This window comes from Aquarana catesbeiana, linkage group LG03 (assembly GCF_042186555.1).
Source record: "Aquarana catesbeiana isolate 2022-GZ linkage group LG03, ASM4218655v1, whole genome shotgun sequence".
In the NCBI taxonomy this organism is placed as follows: domain Eukaryota; kingdom Metazoa; phylum Chordata; class Amphibia; order Anura; family Ranidae; genus Aquarana; species Aquarana catesbeiana.
The window spans coordinates 634,599,976-634,621,903 of record NC_133326.1 but is presented as its reverse complement, the minus strand read 5'-3'; the positions used below and the strand labels follow the sequence as shown (position 1 = coordinate 634,621,903).

Below are 21,928 nucleotides of genomic sequence, written 5' to 3'. Positions count from 1 at the left end.
TCGTGCGACAATCGTGGCAGAGCCGCACCGTGATTTTAGGTGCCATTCAAATGAATGGCGTCTCAACTGTGCATTCTGCGATTCGTCATTAAGCCCTGGTTCACACTGATGCAATGTGGGAAACGCACAACATTTGCTGTGTTTAACCGCATCGCACTGCAAAGCAATTGCACTGCGTCCATGCAATCTGCTGCAAGCGTCACTGTTAGATTAACGACATCCCAATACGCAGTGTGATTGAGAGAATCGCATGGATGTGAACACCCATGCAATGCAATTCAGGTGCGGGGAAAAAAGGGTCCTGCTCCATTTTGGCGTGGATGCGATTTGAGCCATACAAAACATATGGCTCAAATCGCACCCCACAGACTTTGCATGTGGAATGCGGTGCGATTCCTGTGTGAATCACATGCAGTGTTTTGCACGCACTAGTGTGAACCTAGGCTCACACCTCACTGCTTTGAAATTGCGGGCAGAATCGTGGAACATCTGGCCAGGATTGAAAACGCTGAGGTGTGAATGCAGTCTAACACCCTGCATACCAGGGGAGTCAATTCAAGGAAGAAGCAGCATTATTAGCCAGTCACGCTCTAACTGCACTGTGCAGTGCTGTCAGCATAACAGGGAGCTTGCTGGCAGGAGGAGGGGACAAAAGAAGAGACTTATGGCTTTCAGTGTCCAATCAGCAGGCTGAGAATGGTCAGTGACCAAGCTTTATTTCTTAAAGTGGTTGTAAACCCCATTCATAAAAGTTGAACTAAGCACATATATATCTGTAGTGTTGACTTATCTCTAGCCAAAGCTCTAAATGTAGTTTCTCTCTGGTGCTTCCTTCCTCTGTTATCAGCATGAGGCACTTCTGACAAGCTCTCTGACACACGAGATAACAGTAGCTGAAAATTTGTGTCGGGAGGGAGCTTAGAGGTAGATTAGCAGAGAGCTTGTCTATTCAGAGTACAGCTCTGCATGATCCTTCCTTCCTCTGCCTATGTGGAGAGGGGGGGGGGTGACTCCACACCCACTGCTGAATGAGGAAACAAGATTTTTAACACAACCTGCACTTTCCAAAGAATGTAAAAAGGGGAAGACAGCAGATATACAAGTAAAACTAGGCAGATTTGTTTCATCTCTGTGTATCATCTGAGGCTGTTCACTTCACTGGGTATATGTGAGGGTTTACAATCACTTTAATTACAGTGGGGAAAAGCGAGGTCACTGACATGACATTCAAGGGATTCTGGATCATAAGACTGGCTGGACAGCATTACCAATCCTTTAAAATGAAAACTTTGTAACTATATCCATTTTATCTGTATAGTTAGCAGTTTGCCCAAAGTTTAGCAAGTTGACTTCTGCAGTAACCATAAATGGGAAGTTCTGATTATCTGTTGGTAATATTTATCTTGAGGAAATACATCATTGAATCATGGCATAATTAGTCATTTCCTTTTTACCTGTTTATTTAGAATCATAGAAACCAACCAAACTTGGTTAAAATACCATGTAAGTCTTTGATGTAATCTTCTTCCTAAAGAGGAAGTAAACTTCCTCTGCTGACATTTACCCATAGGTGAGCCTATAATAAGGATTACCTATAGGTAGTGTAAATATTACCTAAACATGCACCGTTTAGGAGATATTTACATTACATGCAGCCAGTGACATCACCGGTGCACACGCTCTGAAGGAGTGGCTATGGGTGTTGTTTCTTCTGAGCCCTGTGCCGTGAATAGCGGCTCCCGCATGTAGGAGAGTGAAGTCATCACTGGTCCGGCCAATCACAGCACCGGAGCCCACGAACCCGGAGGAAACACCTGGGAAAATGTTAGCCGTCTCAGCGGTGTGCGGGCGCCGCTGAGAGGGCTTCGTTCTAAGGTATTTCATAATGAGCTAGCATGCAATGCATACTAGCTCATTATGCCTTTGTCTTGCAGGTTTTTTTTATTTTTTAAGAGTTTACAACCTCTTTAAAAGAGAACCTGTAGACCTCTTTTCTTCTTATTGTTTAACTTCAAGACTCGTATTTTACTGGCTACAAAAAAAGTTTTTTGTGGCTGTGACACCAAGATAGAAAGTAGGAGAAAATCACCCGGACAGGGGTACTAACCCTTCACACGGACAGGGGTACTAACCCTTCACCCGGACAGGGTACTAACCCTTCACTCAGACAGGGGTACTAACCCTTCACCCGGACAGGGGTACTAACCCTTCACCCAGACAGGGGTGCTAACCCTTCACCCGGACACGGTACTAACCCTTCACCCAGACAGGGGTACTAACCCTTCACCCGGACAGGGGTACTAATCCTTCACCCGGACAGGGGTACTAATCCTTCACCCGGACAGGGGTACTAATCCTTCACCCGGACAGGGGGACTAACCCTTCACCCGGACAGGGGTACTAACCCTTCACCCAGACAGGGGTACTAACCCTTCACCCAGACAGGGGTACTAACCCTTTACCCAGAGAGGGGTACTAACCATTCCCAACTCTACCCAAAGCAGGGAGGGGCAGGAGTGGCGGACTCAGTCTCCCAGCGGCACACTGAGAGACTGAGCCAGCTGCCGGTCCTGTGGATCCCGGCATTAAAGTCGGGATTGCTCCAGAGCCTGGACTGGCTAAATGATGTCAGCTGACAGCAGGCTTTAGCCCACTGTTGGCCGGATACAGGTCACAGGACTGCAGAACTAGGTGCAATCCTGTGATGCCCAGGAGAATTAGGGCCAAAAGAGCTTTGGCCCTGCGTCTCCTTTAATTTACCTTCTGCTCTGAAGTCTTCAATAAAGCAGTTTTTTTCATAGCACACCAACACACTTGCCATGGCTAACTAGAATCCACATTCTGGGCGTCCTAACAGCTAGCAATGAAGTGCTATATACAATCTCAGATGGAGTACAACACATAGGATCACAAAATGCTATCATTAAACAAGAGCTATATAAAATTTGCAAGGACCATACCATAGCTGAGTCTCTTTTCAATATACCCCATTACTTCCCGGATATATTTACACCAGCGCTTGGCATAGTTCAGGGCAGACTCCACTCCTCCTTCACTATGGATGAGAATTTCATCTGCTTCTCCTACTGTAGAGAGAAACAAAAGGCATTAAAGAAAAGTTCCTAATCAGCGGCTCAGGAGGAACACTTTGGCTTCTGCTGAGGATGTTCTTGACATCGAGTTCTTAACAGGGATATACACAGTCATGCAACATTGTACCCATATAACATTTTTATAGCTTTTTTCTCACAAATAGAGCTTTTTTTAGTGGTATTTAATCACCACTGGGTTTTTTTTCTTGCTAAATAAATAGAAAAAGACTGATAATTAAAAAAACAACAACTATGTGCGCTGATGAGGCTGCACTGATGGCCACCGATAGGCTGCGCTGATGGGCACTGATGAAGAGGCACTGATGGGCATTGATGGGCACTGATAGGCTGCATTGATGAAGGGCCACTGGTGGGCACTGATGAGGATGAGGCTGCACTGATAGGCAGCACTGATGGGCACTGATAGGCAGCAATAATGGGCACTTATAGGTGGCACTGATGAGGCTGCACTGATAGGTGACACTGATGGGCAATGATAGGTGGCAATGATGGGCACTAATAGGCGGCACTGATGGGCACTGGTAGGCAGCACTGATGGGCACTGGTAGGTGGCACTGATAGGTGACACTGATGAGGAGGCACTGATGGGCACTGAATAGCAGCACTGGTGGGACTGCACTGATAATCAGGACACTGATAATCAGTGCTCTGATTATTGTAGATGTCCCTTTATACACAAGCCGGTTATTGGCTCTTCTCATGCTGTCAGCATGAGGAACGTAGTGCTGATAACCAGCTTCTGTTTACATCGTGATTAGCTGTGATTGGACACAGCTGATCATGTGGTAAAGAGCCGCTAATTGGCTCTTTACCTCAATCTATGATCAGCCCGTGTCCGGTGGACGCGGCAATCACAGAGCGCGCCGCCCGTGTGCTGCAGTGGGCGCGATCAAGGGAGGACGTCATATGATGGCCTCCCAGAACTAGACGACTGAACTGTAACTGTCGTTAAGGGGGGATATGATCACCATGTATAAATACATAAGGGGTCCATATAGTGACTTTGGTGTTGAATTATTCACTTTAGGGTCATTACAGAGGACAAGGGGGCAACCTTTACGTAGCGAGGAAAAGAGATTTCATCACCTAGGAAAAGGCTTCTTCACAGTAAAAGCTGTGAAAATGTTTAATAGACTTCCTCAAGGACTAGTTATGGCCAGCTCAGTAGATTGCCTTTTAAAAAAAGGGTTGAATGCATTGATAAATGCACAAAATACTGGAGATTAATATCCATAGGTATTGACACCTGCGTTTGTTAATCCAGGGAATATCTGATTGCCTCCTTGTAGATCAGGAAGGATTTGTTTCCACTACTGGAGCAAATTGGATCATGCTTTATTAGGAAGGTTGCCTTCCTCTGGATAAACTGTGGGTATAGGATTGTGTATATGGCAGTTTATTTGTTCCATTGGTTGAACTACCGGTATATGGACTTGAGTCTTTTTACAACCTGAATAACTATGTAATTGAAAGAACACCATAAAGTAAACTTACTGGATACGGCCACCCCATCTCTGTCACATGCCGTCCGAGCTAGTTCCAGCGGAGTGCTGATCTGTATAGAGCAATATTACAGAAAGATGAGTAGAAAACAAGACCAGTAACAAGGGGCATTAATATATATTTACAATAAATGTGCTTTGAAAATATGTTTGCTGAATGTGCACACTATATTGTACTTTAATGCATTTTTATTCATCCTTAAACCTAAGCCATAACGCTCCACTCTGGGCTCCAGATAAATTTACCTATACAGTGGGGTACCTTCACACTTCATGGGTTAAATGCTCGTTTGTCCAGGGCAGGGATCTCCAAACTAGGGCCCTCCAGATGTTGTGGATCTACATGTCCCATGGGTCATTGTAAAACTCTGACATTCACAGACATGACTAGGCATGATGATTCCTGAACAACTGGAGGAGGGCAATAGTTTTGAGACCCCTGGTCTAGGGGGATAGGAATAAAGACTTTCCCCAGTAGTCGGCACTTTCCTCTGCCATCCGAAGGCTCTGGAATATGGACACCCCTTCACAGCCCTCCTGTACAATGCAGGACTGCTGTCCTGCATTGTACATGATGATGTCAGAGAGCTGCAGCTAGTCAGCCAGCAAAAAGAAGCGACTTTAGGGGACCGGTCCTGTGGGAATGAGGAGTAAGGTATGTATTTTACCTTATTTCTTTCCCCCTAGCCCAATAAGCATTTAACCCAAAGCAGTGCATTTAGAGCTGGGACAAGGGGTGGGCAGGAGGGACGGCTGCCCTGGGCACTGTGGTATCATCTGAGGTGGGGGGCACCACAAGGGGTTTGAGGGGGTGGGGATTAGTGTTGAGAAGGGGAATTTAAGTGGCGGCAGGGGGTAAGAGCTGTTCTAGGAGGGCAAATTTGGGGAGGTGTGCTAGAAGTGGTGATTTGGGGGGATTTGGGTTGGGAAGGGTATATGCTATAGCTATACAAGTAACACGGTAAAGGGGAAATATTTTCTTTGGGGGGGGGGGGGTGTTGTGCTAGTAGGAATGGTTGGGGGTATTTGTGCTAGAAGGGGAAATTTGTTGGGGAAACTTGTGCTAGGATGGGGGATTGGGGGACAGGAATTTGTGCTGAAAGGGAGAAATTTGGAGTGTGGGGGGGGGGGGATTGTGCTTGGAGGGGAAATCTTTTTTGCGGGAGGAGGGGTGTTGTGCTGGGGGCATATGGGGAGAGAGAATTGGAGCTGGGGAGGTGGGTGGGGGGTGCAAAGATTTGTGCTGGGAGGGGAGAATTCAGCAGGGACCGGGTTTGTACTGGGAGGAGGAGGAGGGGGAATTATACTTAGGGGGCGAGCATGCAGATTAGTGTTTCATTTTGGGGGGTGGGGGTTGCTGACACATAATGCACAAAATACTCATACATCTTGGGGGGGCGCAATTTGGCATGTTCGCTCTGGGCTCTAGATGACTGCACTGAGTGCAGTAGGGGGCACTATTCCTTTTACTGTCACCAATGATGGGGCATTTTTCACTCCCATTGATGCTCCCACTGGCCAATGTCTGGTCCCCCTAAAGCCTAAAAGGCAGTAAACTGGCCCTTTGTTCAGAAATTTTTGGAAACCCCTAGTCTAGGAGAACAAAAAAAGAAGATTCAACTACCCGATCCTCCCCTCCTCCCTAAAGCTTCTTCTCCTCCCACACTCCAGTGGTCTAGGATCCTGACTTCATCAAGCCAAGAGCAGGGTCCAAAGCCCTGCACTGGATGTGATAATGCCGAAGGACAGCCCACCGCTGGAGTGTGGAGGAATGTCGCCGGCCTGACGATCAGGTAAATAAAGCTGATTTTCCTCTCCCCCAGACAAAATAAGCTATAAACCCTTGCATTGCGGGCACAGACCCAATGCAAGGGATAATTTTACGTTTTCCCAGAGTTGGGCTTTAAAGTACTGAAGCCAGAGGATGGACATGACAGCAAGACAAATGGAAAATAGGAGGGAGAATTGTCAAACAATTCCCATCCCAGAACAACCTGTGAAGTCCCTGACTACAAATGCCATACACCAGTGTTACATATTTGAACCCAAAGAAGCCGGCACCAGTTATAGGGTGTAGACAGGCTTTACTCTACAACCAAATGGGAATAAATTAGGCAAGGGTAACACACTCCACCCAGAAGTAATATAAGTAGGTGGGATTGTTTTTTTTTTCAATTCCGACGCACAAAGTACCACGCATGCTCGGAATCAAGCAGAAGAGCCGCACTGGCTATTGAACTTCATTTTTCTTGGCTCGTCGTATGTGTTGTACGTCACCGCGTTCTTCACGTTCTGAATTTCCGACAAGATTTGTGTGACCGTGTGTATGCAAGACAAGTTTGAGCCAACATCCGTCGGAAAAAATCCATTGATTTTGTTGTCAGAATGTCCAATCGTGTGTACGAGGCATTACACTTTACTTTTGCTAGACAAGTGGCGTATTCAGAGACTATGCACTGCTATAATGGCTGAAGGAAGCCCTGTTATCCTTTTAGTGTCAGCTCCATTTGTACAATAAAACAAACAAGGCCTGGTGTATATTCCATAATAATCCACCACTGTACAGAAATAAATCCAAAATAACTAGAACAGGTTAATAATGAATAGCAGATCTGTCTCACCAAAGGCTCTTCTTCCTCATCTGGTTGGGTCTCGGAGTTTGGAGTTCCAGTATCACTCAGGAACATGTCCACCGTTCTGTGCAAAACAAAGAGCATCAGTGTCCAGTATTCACACATCTATTATCAACCTTAGGCTGGCCATAGATGGATCGCAATTTGGCCAGTTTAGCAGGGACTGACCAAATTTCAATCCATGTGTGGGTGTCCATGTTCAATAGAAGTCGATCGTTATATTGACTTTCGTTAAATATGAATGTTGGAAGACATTTGTCAATCAGTAGCTGCAGCCAATCAACTGCAGTCGCTGATCACTGTATTCTGGCAGCAGAGAGTCCTGCTGTCAAAATACAATGTCTCAGTGGGGAAGATTCCTTAATCCACCTGGCTGAAAAATAAAAAACGACCCATCTATGGCCAACTTGAGGCCGAGATCACACATATGTGAATCGGATGCAGTTTTTCCCGCATCTGATTCACATGACAGGCAAGTGTCATGTCAATGGAGCCGGTTCACACACGTTCGAGGGCGGCTGTGGTTCGGATGGAAAAAGGGGTCTGGTGTGTTTTTGGGTCCAGTTCAGGTGCTAATTCAGGCTAAAATTCTGACCTGAATCACACCTGATCCGGTGTACAGGAATGCACCAGACCCCAGGCTGTGAACCGCGGCCACACATATGCGAACCCGGCCTAAAAGTATATCTAAAGCCACAATTTTTATTGCATTAAGTAGATAATGGTTAGAGCCCCTGCCGGATATTTTTTTTCCATCTGGGGAGATTTTTCTTTACTTCCTGCCCTAGGACCCAGCAAGAGGTGATATGAAATCTCTCCAGATTAAAGGGCATCCTATATTATGCTAGCCATGCATGGTTAGCTTTTTTTTCATTCAGCCAGCAGGTTTCCTCAGCCGACAGATTCCTTCATTGACACAAATGGGGTGGATTTTCTCCCGCCGGGGCATTGTATTCTGACCGCAGCACCTGTCCGATTACCCTGATCAGTGGCAGCATTTGATCAAGGAAAATCCTCCAACATGTCCCTGACTCTGTCCTTTCATAATTGAAGCATAATAAACTGGGTTTACTACAGTATGTTTCAGTTTGTGAATGAATGAAATAGGAAGCTCTGTACAGAGCTATTCCTGTCCATTCATTCTGTACAGCTGAGGCAGCATAGATGAAGATTGAGGGCTGTGTGTCCTCAGTCTCCATTCTCTGTCTCAAAGGTGAAACATCAGAGGTCTGTTAAGACTCCTGATATCTCACCAAACCCCCCAATGGGGATCATAAAAATTGTAAAAAATAATATTGTAACAATAAATAAATAAAATAAAATTGTAAAAATAAAATAATAAAAATAAAAAACTACTGACAGTCCAGTGGCGGAACGATCAGTATCGCAAAGGATGCACTTGCAATTGGGCCCTGGCATTCCGCCACCAGGCTCTCAGAGGGCCCTTCCTGGTTTCTTGCACCGGGGCCCTGAAGGTTCTAGTTACGGCTCTGGGGCTGAATCATCCTTTGGCTTCTTGTTTGTCTTAGATACTTTTACAGTGAGAACTACCTGCCATAAATCCTGACTCTGTTCCTGTCCTCCTAGGAGTTCTGGGTGTTTCCACCTACCTTTGTCTTGTCTCAGCTTCTCCTATTTCTTTCTCCCTAATAGAAAATAAAAAAAAAACTCCGGCAGAGACTGGAAGCCTCTCCTTATGAGCACAGAAGGTGTGCAGACCTGGGAACTTACTATTATAGTCCCTGACAGGTATGTGAACCTGCTAGGTGGTTTAAGGCTGAAGTCCAGGCTAAGCAAATATTGTCTAAATAAAAGTGGCATGTGTATTCATACTTGAATCTTGAAATGCTTTGCGTGTTTCTTCCAGATCTGTGCAGTAATCCATTGTGACAATTTGCCTCTGTAGGAGCTTCCTGTAATAAAGACCGGTCACTGCTGCTCTCACTCCTTGTGCAGGGTGATTGGTCTTGTCTCCGCCCCCTCCTGTAGTTTTCTGCAGGCAGCCTGTAGTGGGTGGGGTCTGCTAGGTCCCTCCCACAGCTCTGCTCTCTACATAAGCGAAAAAGCACAGTGATGCACCACTACTTTTTCACTGTAGTATCTGGGCTTGCAATGGAATCTGATGTACACAAAGTACATTTATATCCTTTGTTGCTATTGAGGAACATATTTCAAGTTTTTGTGCCTGCAGTTGAGCTTTCCAGGAACTACCAAAAACTGAAGTATCAGCCGTGGGTGGACTGACCTTTTAAAAAGGTGGCACTTACTCATTGCCGAGGCTTATCTCCAAGGCATCCAGGTCCCGAAATATTTCACTGAATCTTTTGCGGCCTTCCGTGGAGCCACTGTGTGCATTGACATCTACAACAGAAACATTACACTCTAGTTATATAGATGGGCAAAAGCAACACTACAACTATTTTCTTAAGTTAAAGAAATGTAAGTAAAATTGGCGCCAACCCAAAAGTGAAAAAATTACAATAAAAAAACGTGAAGCTGCCCCTTTAAGTGAATAATCACCTCAAAATAACCATAAAAACAAAAAAGTAAGACGCTACCACACAACCAAAATAATTAGTGAATAAGTAACACCATCAAAAAGAAAAGTCAATCAATATTAAAATGATCAAAAATAATACAAAAAGTCCATAAAAAAAAGGTCTTATATACTCCAGCCACCATGCTTTCTGAGAAAATGTGCCTAAAATAATGACTTCAATTCGTGCTCCACCACTAGTGTATACAGATTGGACTCTTACCAGCAGTACACAATGCATGTGCCTTTGATAACTTGGGGTATCACCCGCTTTCAAATAGCAGTTGAAAAGGTCCACACACGTATTGCGTAGCCACCCTGGCGGTATGATTATGTCAGATTTTTGCGTCTCAAAGCGGTACAATTGTTTTCCATAGAATTTTGGCATTTTATATTGTAGGCATGTAATTCTTAGCAATAACAAACTTAAATCTGCCCAAACAAGAGTCTAGTAGATATCCCGGGTATGATAACGTTTGAAACACAAAATCATAAATTATAATATAATAAACAATTAAATTATTAATTAATTAAATAAATAATTATAAAAAATAATAATATAATAATGATAAAATTAATTTCCCCCCTTTTTTTTCTGTGGGGGGCCCATACATGCGTATCTCCCTTTTTGCTGGAAGAGCCCCAGGTTTCATACTAACGATAGGGACCAGGGACTGTCAGTTCCGGGTCACCTGATCGCTGTGATAACCTGTGATTGGCTATGACAGTGATCAGTCACTGTGAGCCTGCCCCTGTGTTTACTTCCTCTTCTGAATAAAGAGAAAGATATGTTGTATATTCCTCTACTTGCAGGAGGGAAATGTAAACAAACCAAAGTGTGTAAAAAAAAAAATCTAATAGCAATGAAAAAAAAAAGAATAAAAACATATAGAAAAAAACAAGAAGTTTGCCAGAGTTGGTGTTAGGGTCAAGGCCAGGGTCTAAAGTCAAGGCAGGGGACAAAGGTCACAGTCAGCCTATTTTGGGTAGAATTTGAAAAAAAAATTGAAATTGGTATTAGTGTCAGTTTCAGTGTGTTTTAGGCATGATAAAAACAATGCAAAATGTGCACAGCTGTGTATGGGTTGTACTATGGGTACAAACAACAACTAACATACACCAATGTAGTATCGCTGCAATCGTCAGGAGCAGGAGAATTTATTTTGGGTTGTTCTTTGGTGGTAAATGATGATAATAGCAAGAAATATGCAGCTACATTAAAAAAAAAAAAAAGATTTTTTTTTTACTATTTTGGGCTAGTTTCCCTTTAAAAAAAGAAAAAAAGGTGTAATCCATCTGAATACACTAAGTAGTTGTGATGATATATACAAAATTGCAAAATTGTGCTTAGGCATTTATTTAGATTTGTTTTACCCTTATGCGTGAAGGACTTAAAGTAGAACTAAAGGTCAAACTTTTTTTAACTTTAGATAGAGTAGGGTTATAACCCCTGTTCGTTTTTTTGTTTTCTTTTTTTGCCATCTGTGTCCCTTTGCAGGGATTTCCCTTAACTTCCTGTCCCATAGCCAAATCAGGAAGTGAGAGGAAATCTCTCCAAAGTGAGGGAATCCCGGGGTGTCACCAAGGTCATCAGAACTAATGTCCCCTTTAGAAGAGTTCCACTCTATTACTGTTCTGTCAACTGAAAATGTGGGATTTTCTTTTGCTTCCACTTTCATTGATAATAGTAAAAAGTACAAATAAATAGGGTGAATCCTCCTAACGGGGCCACAGACAAAAATAAAAACTGACAGGGGTTCTTTGTCCCTCTTCTATCCAAAACCCCCCAAAAAAGTGTTGCCTTCAGTTATACTTTAATGTTAATAAAAAATTACCTTCCATTTTCAACCTGTAGCAGTGTAATTTTTTTTTTGTAAAGTTCAATGCAATATGACAACCTGGAAGCCTTCTATACACAGTTGGTGTACAGAACGCCTCCAAAAATATCATTTCCTGCTGTGTGATTGGCTCCCTGATTTACCAGAAGTCTGCACTAAGATACAAGTCAGATTTTAGGCATCCTCTACAATAGAAAGGCATACTTGCCAACAGTCCCGGATTTGCCTGGACAGTGCAGTTTTATTTTCATCTGTCCCTTGCAGGTTGTATCCCGGATTTTGTCCTGAAGTCACAGCCTGCAGCTCAGATGCTGTCACTACTATTGCCCAGCCCTTCCCTCCTACTGTGTGCTGTATGTATAATGATAGTTAATGCATGAATCACACCAGCATTTGTATGTAAATCGCGCCGCTATTTGTTTGTAAATCATATGAGCATTTGTGTGTAAATCAGGTTGGCATTTAAACACCCACTAATTTCATATGAAAATAACTCCCACTGAATTCCACCCGTATAGGAGATGTAAACAATTAGGATACTTGGAAGTCATGCCTGCCTCTTCTTACAAAAAAAATACCACCAGATAGTGCACTTGAGGAGTGCCAATGTGAACAGGTGGGGGGCAGAGGTACACAGTGAAGGGAAGTGAGAGTGAGTAAAAGTGAGCAGAGGGGGCATGTAGAGGTAAACAGAGAGGGAGTTTGGGGTGCAGAAGATAGCAGAGGGAGGTTTGGAGGGCAGAGGTTAGCAGAGGGAGGTTTGGGGTACAGAGGTTAGTAGATGAGGGGCTTGGGGTACAGAGGTTAACAGAGGATGAATTTGGGGTGCAGAGTTGAACAGAGAGGGGTTTGGAGTGCAGAGGTTAGCAGAGGGGGTTTGGGGTGCAGAGGTTAGCAGAGGGAGGTTTAGGGTTCAGAGGTTAGTAGAGGAGGGGCTTGGGGTACAGAGGTTAACAGAGGAGGAATTTGGGGTGCAGAGTTGAACAGAGAGTGGTTTGGAGTGCAGAGGTTAGCAGAGGGGGGTTAGGGTGCAGAGGTTAGCAGGGCGTTTTAGGATGCAAATATGTACTTAGAAGGGGTGGATAAGAATGCAGAGATTAGCAGAAAGTTGGAGGGGGGAGGTCACTGTAAATACCCCTGTTACATCGCTGGTTAGTAATACATTGGTGGTTAGGGGAAATATGCCTGCTGTGTTGGGGTCAGTGTAAATGCCGTAGTTACATTGGTAGTCAGTGTAGGGTCCCCCCTTACATTGGTGGCCTGTGTAAATTTCTCTGTACATTGGTGGTCAGTGTAAATTTCCCCTTACATTAATAGTCAATTTAAAAATCCCCCTTACATTGGTGGTTAGTCTAATTTCCCCACTACATTGGTGGTCACTGCATGGTTTCCTTTTACATTGGAGTCAGTGTAGGGCCCCCCTTATATTGGTGGTCAGTGTAAATTCCCAATTACATTGTTAGTCAGGTGAACATGCTGCCCTTTGCGAACTGCATGAAGGTGCCAATTATTGTTAACGGTAACCCGAATGGAAATCGCAAATGCAGTGCGTTTTCAGCTACCAAATTGTATCGTACCGCAGTACCGTCAGTCTGATGCGGCACATTTTTAAAAGTAGTGTATGCACTACTTTTTGCGCGGCCCAGTGTCAAAATGTACTGCATGGAATCGCATGGGAATGTGGGTGTGCACTGAACCATTGAAAATGAACCCTAACTGTGGAGTAACTACCAATATACTGTTACCAGGGCTGCTGTTAGAAATCACAAGGCCCCGTACAGCCTACCTGATAGGGTGCCCCCTCCCGATATCAGAATGATATTTTCACTAAAAATACACTAAAATCATTATTAGAGTACACAAACGCAACATAACCTACAAAAATCCTGCTAAATCTAAAATAAAAAAAACATATTGAGTTAATAAAGTTCTGTGTGTTAATGAGGCCTTGGGGCTCATACACATGGGTGTTGTGGCCTGTACAGTGTGGTATTTTTATGTGGTTGGAGCTGTGTGTAGGCAGGCTTTGTTACGCTATGGGAATGCAGCAGCTGTAGGAACACAGCCAAAGGTCCTAATCTGACAGGGGGAGGGGGATTTAGGGGCATTTGTGCTGGGAGGGGAGAGTTTTGAAATGGTGGGGGAGAAAATGTGTACTAGGAGGGGAAATTTTTAGGGGTAGATGATTTGTGCCAAGAGGGGTGATTTTTTTGGGAGGGGGGTCATTTGGGGGTTAGGGGGCAAAGATTTTAGCAGGGGAGCAAATTGTACTGGGAGTAGGGGGAATTTATGCGTAGGGAGTAAGCATGCAGATTAGTGCTCAGTGTTTTTGTGGGGGAGTATATTTGCTGACACTTGATGCTCATATTGCTGGGTAGGGGGATGTGCAAAGTTTAGCATGTTCGCCCTGGGCTCTAGATGACCTTCTCCCGGCACTGGGGCTCAGGCAACCTGACGTGTGATACATGAGGGGGTTTTCTCTCACCATCAGGTGGGGGACTCCTTTTCTTTCATCATCACCCACTCCTGAGCCAACCAGGCTTGCAACAATAAATACACATAATTTCCCCCCCCTAGGTATTGGATGATTATTCTTAGAAGAACATCAAAAAAAGGCTTCTGGTACTTAAAAAGTAGTAACAGGAGTTCCATTTCAATGGTATCAACATTTCCCAGATAGTGGCAAGAAGAATTGGTTCAAACATTCACATAACCGAACAATTGTAGGAGGGATAGTTGCAGTGCTCACAATTCTTGTATCTTGATTCCCATCCTCAGGCCTGGATTCTGTAGTCTTTCCTCACACATTCCCCCAAAGGGGAGAGCACACAAGACTCTCAAGTGTACTCCTTTCCTGGTTCCAAGTAGTCTGTCTGACCCTCTCAAGACTCCCCCCCCCCACCATGCCTTCAATAGGCAGTATGACCCACAACTCTACCCGTCGGGAGTAGTTCCAATTAAAGGATACCTAACCCCTGCCTACAACAGCACCCAGAGGAAGCCCACTTTCGCTACAGTGGTCCAACATGCCCACTATTGAGTCAGACCATGGGGTGTGTCAAACCTCTGCAAAAAGATCACTGCATCCCAACAGAGACCAAGAGTACAATCTGTAGCATTAAAGGAGAAGATGGACCTTTTATTTATCTGCCTGTCTTCCGCTCATAGAGTGCTTTTCATTGATGGAAGCTCTAGTACAGCTTCATACACAATATTGGGGGTACAGTGTTGAACAGAACTGCAGAGGAAAGGGATTTCGGGGTGCTTATTTCAAATAATTGAAAAACAAGCAGCGTGGCCTTTCAGTGGGGAAAACAAACAGAATTCTGGGGTCTATCACCAGAAGGAGGAAAGAGGTCCTGATTCCCCTATATAGATCTTTAGTTATCACTAAAGGAGTCACCAGAAGGAGGAAACAGGCCCTGAATCTTCTGTATAGATCTTTCTTTAGTTATCACTGGAGGAATTACTAGTAGAGGGATGAAGGTCCTGATTCCTCTATATAGACATTTTAGTCATTACTAGACAGATCTTCAGCAGGAGGAAGGAGGCCCTAATTCCCCTATATAGATCTTTAGTGTCAGGAATGTATGCGCTTCTGCTCCATCATAGCTGCTGGTTCCAACATCATGGTTCTGGCCTTGTCTGTCTGCACTGTCTGTCTCCACCTGCAAGGTAATTGATGTGGCCCAGACTCTGGGTGGAGACCAAACCTGATTTAAGCCAGCCAAGCCTGCAGTCTCATGCTTGTGATAGTGTCATGAACAGGTGTAACCAGATTGTGTATGGACTGCAAAGAGGAAACCAAAACGTATATAAAGTGAATAAGAATAATGTTTATTTAAGATAAGTGACATAAATAAGTAAATACCCCAAATACAAATAGTGCTCAACCAACCAACAGAAACCCACAGACAACAGATAATATATACAGCCAAAGGGAAGTACCGAAATCAAACACGTTAGCCAGGCCAGGGTCATACACAGGGGATCAGCAACTGAACAAGGGCAGGATAGGAGAGGGAGATAATGGAATGGAATCAGGCTACAAGGGAATAGGAACACAGGAAGGGCAGGATCAGGGTGGGATTGGGTACAGGCTCAGGTGCAGGCTCAGGTTACAGGTAACAAGGTGCAGGTCGCAGGTACAGGTCAGGGCGCAAGGAAGAAAGATACCAAGGCAAGCATGTGAGGGCTTGCCGGGTATTTATAAGGCTGCAGTAATTGACCTCACGTTACACCTGAGCGCAGAGGGTGATGTCTGCTGGTGGACACCGGTACTACGGCCCAAGGGTGCAACAGTGCCACCAGCAGGTGAGTCCTCTTATTACAGGTCCTAGGTGTTGGAAGACACCCGCTGGTGGACACTGGTACTGCGATCCAAGAGACCGATAACGCCACCAACGGGTAAACCTTTTCATGACAGATAGATTGTGTAATACCAGATCAAGTTGCCTGTTTGTCTTTCCTGCTCTGCCAGATTGGATGTCCCTATGTATGACCTCGGATCAGATATCGACTATTCACTGAACTCTGTCTGTCTTTTACCTGGACTGTCATTGAACCACTCTGCCTGTCTGCCAACCACAAGTACCTGTTTGCTATGCTCAATTCGCGCCTGCCCTGGGGTGGTGTCAAGGCACTATAGCATTGATGGCATTGTGTATAAGTCCTGGGGACAACAGAGGCCTACTGGCCTTATGGGAAAGGGGGGTGCTATAGGTGAAGAACACAGTAGCCAGGTTTAGTGTTTGACCACCTGCGTTAGGGGTAAGCATGACATTTAGTTATCATTAGAGGGATCACCAGGGGGAGGAAGGAGGTCGTGATTATCCTATATGGATATTTAGTTATCACTAGAGGGATAACAAGCAGGAGGAAGGAGTTCATAATTATCCTATATAGATCTTTATTAATCACTAGAGGGATCACTAGCAGGAGAAAGGAGGTCCTGATTTCTCTATATAGATCTTTAGTTATCACTAGAGGGATCACCAGCAGTAGGAATGTGCTCCTGATTCCCATATCTATAGATCTTACATTATCACTAGAGGAATCACTAGCAGGAGGAATGAGGTCCCGATTCCCCTATTTGGATCTTTAGCTATCACTAGAGGGATCACCAGCAGGAGAACGGAGGTCCTGATTCTACTATATAGATCTTTTATTATCACGGGGGGGGGTCACCTCCAGGAAGAAGCAGGTCTTGATTCTCTGTATAGGTCTGGTCTTTTAGCCCGGGTTCACACCTATGCAAATTATATGTGCGTTTCCCCGCATCTAATTCGCATAGCAGGAGAATGTGACTGGCTCCCTATGGAGCCGGTTCACATATCTCCAGGGCGGCTGCGGAGCGCACTGCACAAAAACGCTGTGCATCTTTGGCTCCGTTTCAGGGCTGAATTCAGGCATAGAATCGGCCCTGATTTGTCCCTGAAATAAGGAACAGGGACACACAGGGGTCCAGTGCGATGTTATAGTGTGAACCCGGGCTTAGTCCTCCATAGAGAAATCACCAGCAGGAGGAAGAAGTTCCTGATGTCCCTACATGGATCTTTAGTTAGGCCTCAATTAGAATACTTTGTCCAGTTCTGGAGACCTCACTTGCAAGAAGATATTGATAAGATAGAACAAGTCTGGATATGAGCAGCAAAAATGGTGAAAGATCAAAAGCTGGCTATACACCACTTAAATATAACAGCTTCCTTCATTCAAACAAAAATGGTGGATAGAGGAATCCCCCCATTAGGACCTGCTACTGTCAGAATACACTGATCAGCACCTGCAGCTGATGATTGACAAAAGTTTTCCAACTTGCTTGTTTGATAGAAGTCGATCAAATAATCGATCTCTGTCAAACAGGGAGTGCTGCACACTGATTGAAATTTTTATTGTCCCTCCTGAACCAAACACAATTTTTATGCCTCAGCTTTAGTGCTAAAATGCATCAGGTGATGCTGCAGGAACATAAAGTCAAGTCTTGATGAAAGAAGTTAAATAGGGAACATAATTGAATTTCAATTATTGAAACCCTTAAATACACGAAGAGTGTGAAAATGATTCAGGAGTGCAGTATTTTCAATATGAAACTAAGATTGAAAAAAACACGAGGAAATTACCTCAAACTAGCAGGAGGACAAAATAAGCTTCAAGGAGCTCCATTACATGCAGTAAAACCAAACAGTATAAAATTATAGTCCCAATTTGAGATGGAAAGTACCTGGATCATATGTTGTAAGTTCCTTAAAGAAAGTAATTCTGAAATTGTTACTTTGTAAGCAATTCTTTTGACATCCATCACCAGCTGTATCGAAATAATCTTTTGACTTTAGTGGTAGCACCCAGTACCATAATTGTGGGAATTTATTTAATATGTATTTGTTATATACTGAAAAAATGACACTTTGCTACAATGTACTTTACATTGTAGCAAAGTGTCATTTCTTCAGTGTTGTCACATGAAAAGATATAATAAAATATTTACAAAAATATGAGGGGTGTACTCACTTTTGTGAGATACTGTATACAACAAATATTAAATAAATTCCCACAACTATGGTACTGGGTGCTACCACTAAAGCCATTAATGTCTAAACCACTGGCAACAAAAGTGAGTACACCCCTAAGTGAAAATGTCCAAATTGGGCCCAAAGTCTCAATATTTTGTGTGGCCACCATTATTTTCCAGCACTGTCTTAACCTTCTTGGGCATGGAGTTCACTGGAGCTTCACAGGTTGCCACTGGAGTCCTCTTTCACTCCTTCATGACGACATCAAGGTGCTGATGGATGTTAGAGACCTTGCGCTCATCCACCTTCCATTTTAGGATGCCCCACAGATGCTCAATAGGGTTTAGGTCTGGAGACATGCTTGGCAAGTCCATCATCTTTACCTCCAGCTTGTTTAGCAAGGCAATGGTCGTCTTGGAGGTGTGTTTGGGGTCACCATCATGTTGGAATACTGCCCAAAGGGAGGGGATCATGCTCTGCTTCAGTATGTCACAGTACATGTTGGCATTCCTGGTTCCCTCAATGAACTGTAGCTCCCCAGTGCCGGCAGCACTAATGCAGCCCCAGACCATAACACTCCCATCACCATGCTTGACTGTAGGCAACACACACTTGTCTTTGTACTTCTCACGTGGTTGTTGTGACACACACTTGACACCATCTGAACCAAATAAGTTTATCTTGGTCTCATCAGACCACAGGACATGGTTCCAGTAATCCATGTTCTTAGTTTGCTTGTCTTCAGCAAACTGCTTTCTAGTGCATCATCTTTAGAAGAGGCTTCCTTCTGGGACAGCCATGCAGACCAATTTGATGCAGTGTGTGGCGTATGGTCTGAGCACTGACAGGCTGACCCCCTACCCCTTCAACCTCTGCAGCAATGCTGGTAGCACTCATACATCTATTTCCCAAAGACAACCTCTGGATATGATGCTGAGCACGTGCACTCAACTTCTTTGGTCAACCATGATGAGGCCTGTTCTGAATGGAACCTGTCCTGTTAAATCGCTGTATGGTCTTGGCCACCGTGCTGCAGGTCAGTGTCATGGTCTTGGCAATCTTCTTATAGCCTAGGCCATCTTTTTGTAGAGCAACAATTCTTTTTTTCAGATCTTCAGAGAGTTCTTTGCCATGAGGTGTCATGTTGAACTTCCAGTGACCAGTATGAGAGAGTGGGAGCGATAACACCAAATTTAACACACCTGCCCCCATTCACACCTGAGATCTTGTAACACTAACGAGTCACATGACACCGGGGAGGGAAAATGGCTAATTGGGCCCAATTTGGACATTTTCACTTAGGGGTGTACTCACTTTTGTTGCCAGCGGTTTAGGCATTAATGGCTGTGTGTTGAGTTATTTTGAGGGGACAGCAAATTTACACTGTTATACAAGCTGTACACTCACTACTTTACATTGTAGCAAAGTGTCATTTGTTCAGTGTTAGTGTTGTCACATTAAAAAATATAATAAAATATTTACAAAAATGTGAGGGGTGTACTCACTTTTGTGAGATACTGTAATTAAGGTGAACTATATGGCTGTGGCTATTAATTCCATTTGCAGGAATACAATCCAGGTCCAGACTATTAGTTAGGCCCCATTCACACCTCAGAGTTTTGTAGCTTGAAGCTCCAAAACGCTGAATGAGAAAAAATCAATTATTCTCTATGGAGTTGGTTCACATCTCCACAAGTCGCCTGAAGCCTAACGCCTGAAACTCAAAAAAGTTCTGGAGCTAAAATATCTGAAATACCTAGCAACAAATGATGCAACAGATGAGTTTTCTCTATTGGCTAATGAAAAAACACCAAAGCTCAAAATTGCACACAAAAACGTGCAAGTCGTGCATAAAAACGCACTAAAAGCATGCTTAAAAATGTACAAATAAACTGAAAAATGCTCAAAGACGCTACGCCCAGGTGTGAATGCAGCCTTGTTTTATGACAACATTGTCATTTTTTAAATGGAATAGGAAGATGCAGATTTATTTTGCCTGTTCATCTATTATTATTTTTTTGATAATTTGTTTCATAAAATATTTTAGTGTTTCAAATTGAAATGGATCTGTAGTGTAAACTCTTTTCGGCGTAGTCTGTTAAGCCTTGGATTTTTTTCTTTACCAAGTGATCAGAGAATTAAAGGAAGGATTATTTTAAACTAGTTATTATTTTTAGAAAGGGGAACTGGTCATATGTTGCCCTTTCTGTGCAGATGATATGATGTGCCTTACAATATTTATTTCTTGTCCTAGCTTGTCCTAGCTACAGACAGGCAGAGGTCTCAGAGAAAACGACAATCAGGAAGACATCTATCTATAGTGAGAATTATCTCTGCTGATCTATCATGTATTCTGTGACTCACTTTATGGAAAATTCCCTGCCTGCACTTTATAGCTTATTATTCCCTTTTCTCCCCTGAATATGCCTAACACAGTACTATCACACGAAAAATGAAAGAAATATTTCAGTCTCATCGCCTCCTCCTCAATGTAGCTATAAAAAAAACAAAGTGTTTGAAAAATTGCTCATACATGCTTAAATACGTTACGACTGAAGGAATGCACCGAAACATAAATAGGCTGGGTTTTTTTTTTTTCCGCTTAAAGGGGAACTTCACTCTCTCAATCAACATTGACTATTTTTAATCCTTATGCTGCTAGCATTAGTAAATAGGAGTAATATAGCATTAGTAAATAGGAGTAAAATATATTATATTTACTTGTTTTAAACTTTCTTTTTGTATTTGTTCAGTTACTTCCTGGTTTCTGGCCTAGGCAAATGATGTCATACATCCCAGGAGTCTTCAGTAGGGGAGGAGGGGTTTTCTCAGATAAGCACATCCTCCTGCCTGCATGTTGATGAGCCCTTACCTTGTAAAATAACCCATTCAGCTTAAAGTAGAAATGAAAAACAACACATTTGTGGCTATATACAGTGTATATAGTATATATGTATATATATATATATATATATATATATATATATATATATATATATATATATATATATATATATATATATTTCCTATTTGTGTGATTTATACTGAGTGTATAGCTTGTATAATAGTAAATTTGCTGTCCCCTCAAAATAACTCAGCACACAGCCATTAATGTCTAAACCGCTGGCATCAAAAGTGAGTACACCCCTAAGTGAAAATGTCCAAATTGGGCCCAAAGTGTCAATATTTTGTGTGGCCACCATTATTTTCCAGCACTGCCTTAACCATCTTGGGCATGGAGTTCACCAGAGCTTCACAGGTTGCCACTGGAGTCCTCTTCCACTCCTCCATGATGACATCACGGAGCTGGTGGATGTTAGAGACCTTGTGCTCCTCCACCTTGCGTTTGAGGATGCCCCACAGATGCTCAATAGGGTTTAGGTCTGGAGGCATGCTTGCCCAGTCCATCTATTTTACCCTCAGCTTCTTTAGCAAGGCAGTGGTCATCTTGGAGGTGTGTTTGGGGTCGTTATCATGTTGGAATACTTCCCTGTGGCCCAGTCTCCGAAGGGAGGGGATTGTGCTCTGCTTCAGTATATCACAGTACATGTTGGCAATTTTGGTACCCTCAATGAACTGTAGCTGCCGGCAGCACTCATGCAGCCCCAGACCATGACACTCCCACGACTGTAGGCAAGACACACTTGTCTTTGCACTCCTCACCTGGTTGCCGCCACTCACTCTTGACACCATCTGAACCAAAAAAGTTTATCTTGGTCTCATCAGACATGTCCTTAGTCTGCTCGTCTTCAGCAAACTGTTTGCGGGCTTTCTTGTGCATCATCTTTAGAAGAGGC

The 21,928-nt window shown here is 43.6% G+C and overlaps 1 protein-coding gene across 4 annotated transcripts in view; it reads right to left on the bottom strand.

Annotated features, from left to right (window-relative positions):
- GMIP (GEM interacting protein) overlaps positions 1-21,928 on the bottom strand; it is a 152,089-nt gene that overhangs the window by 82,025 nt on the left and 48,136 nt on the right. For all 4 annotated transcript variants that reach the window (XM_073622506.1, XM_073622507.1, XM_073622508.1 and 1 more), the window contains 4 exons: positions 9,516-9,609; positions 7,237-7,312; positions 4,608-4,668; positions 2,961-3,086 (listed from right to left, as the gene is read on the bottom strand). In XM_073622506.1, coding sequence (XP_073478607.1) covers positions 2,961-3,086; positions 4,608-4,668; positions 7,237-7,312; positions 9,516-9,609 — 357 coding nt within the window. The remainder of the gene's footprint in view (positions 1-2,960; positions 3,087-4,607; positions 4,669-7,236; positions 7,313-9,515; positions 9,610-21,928) is intronic.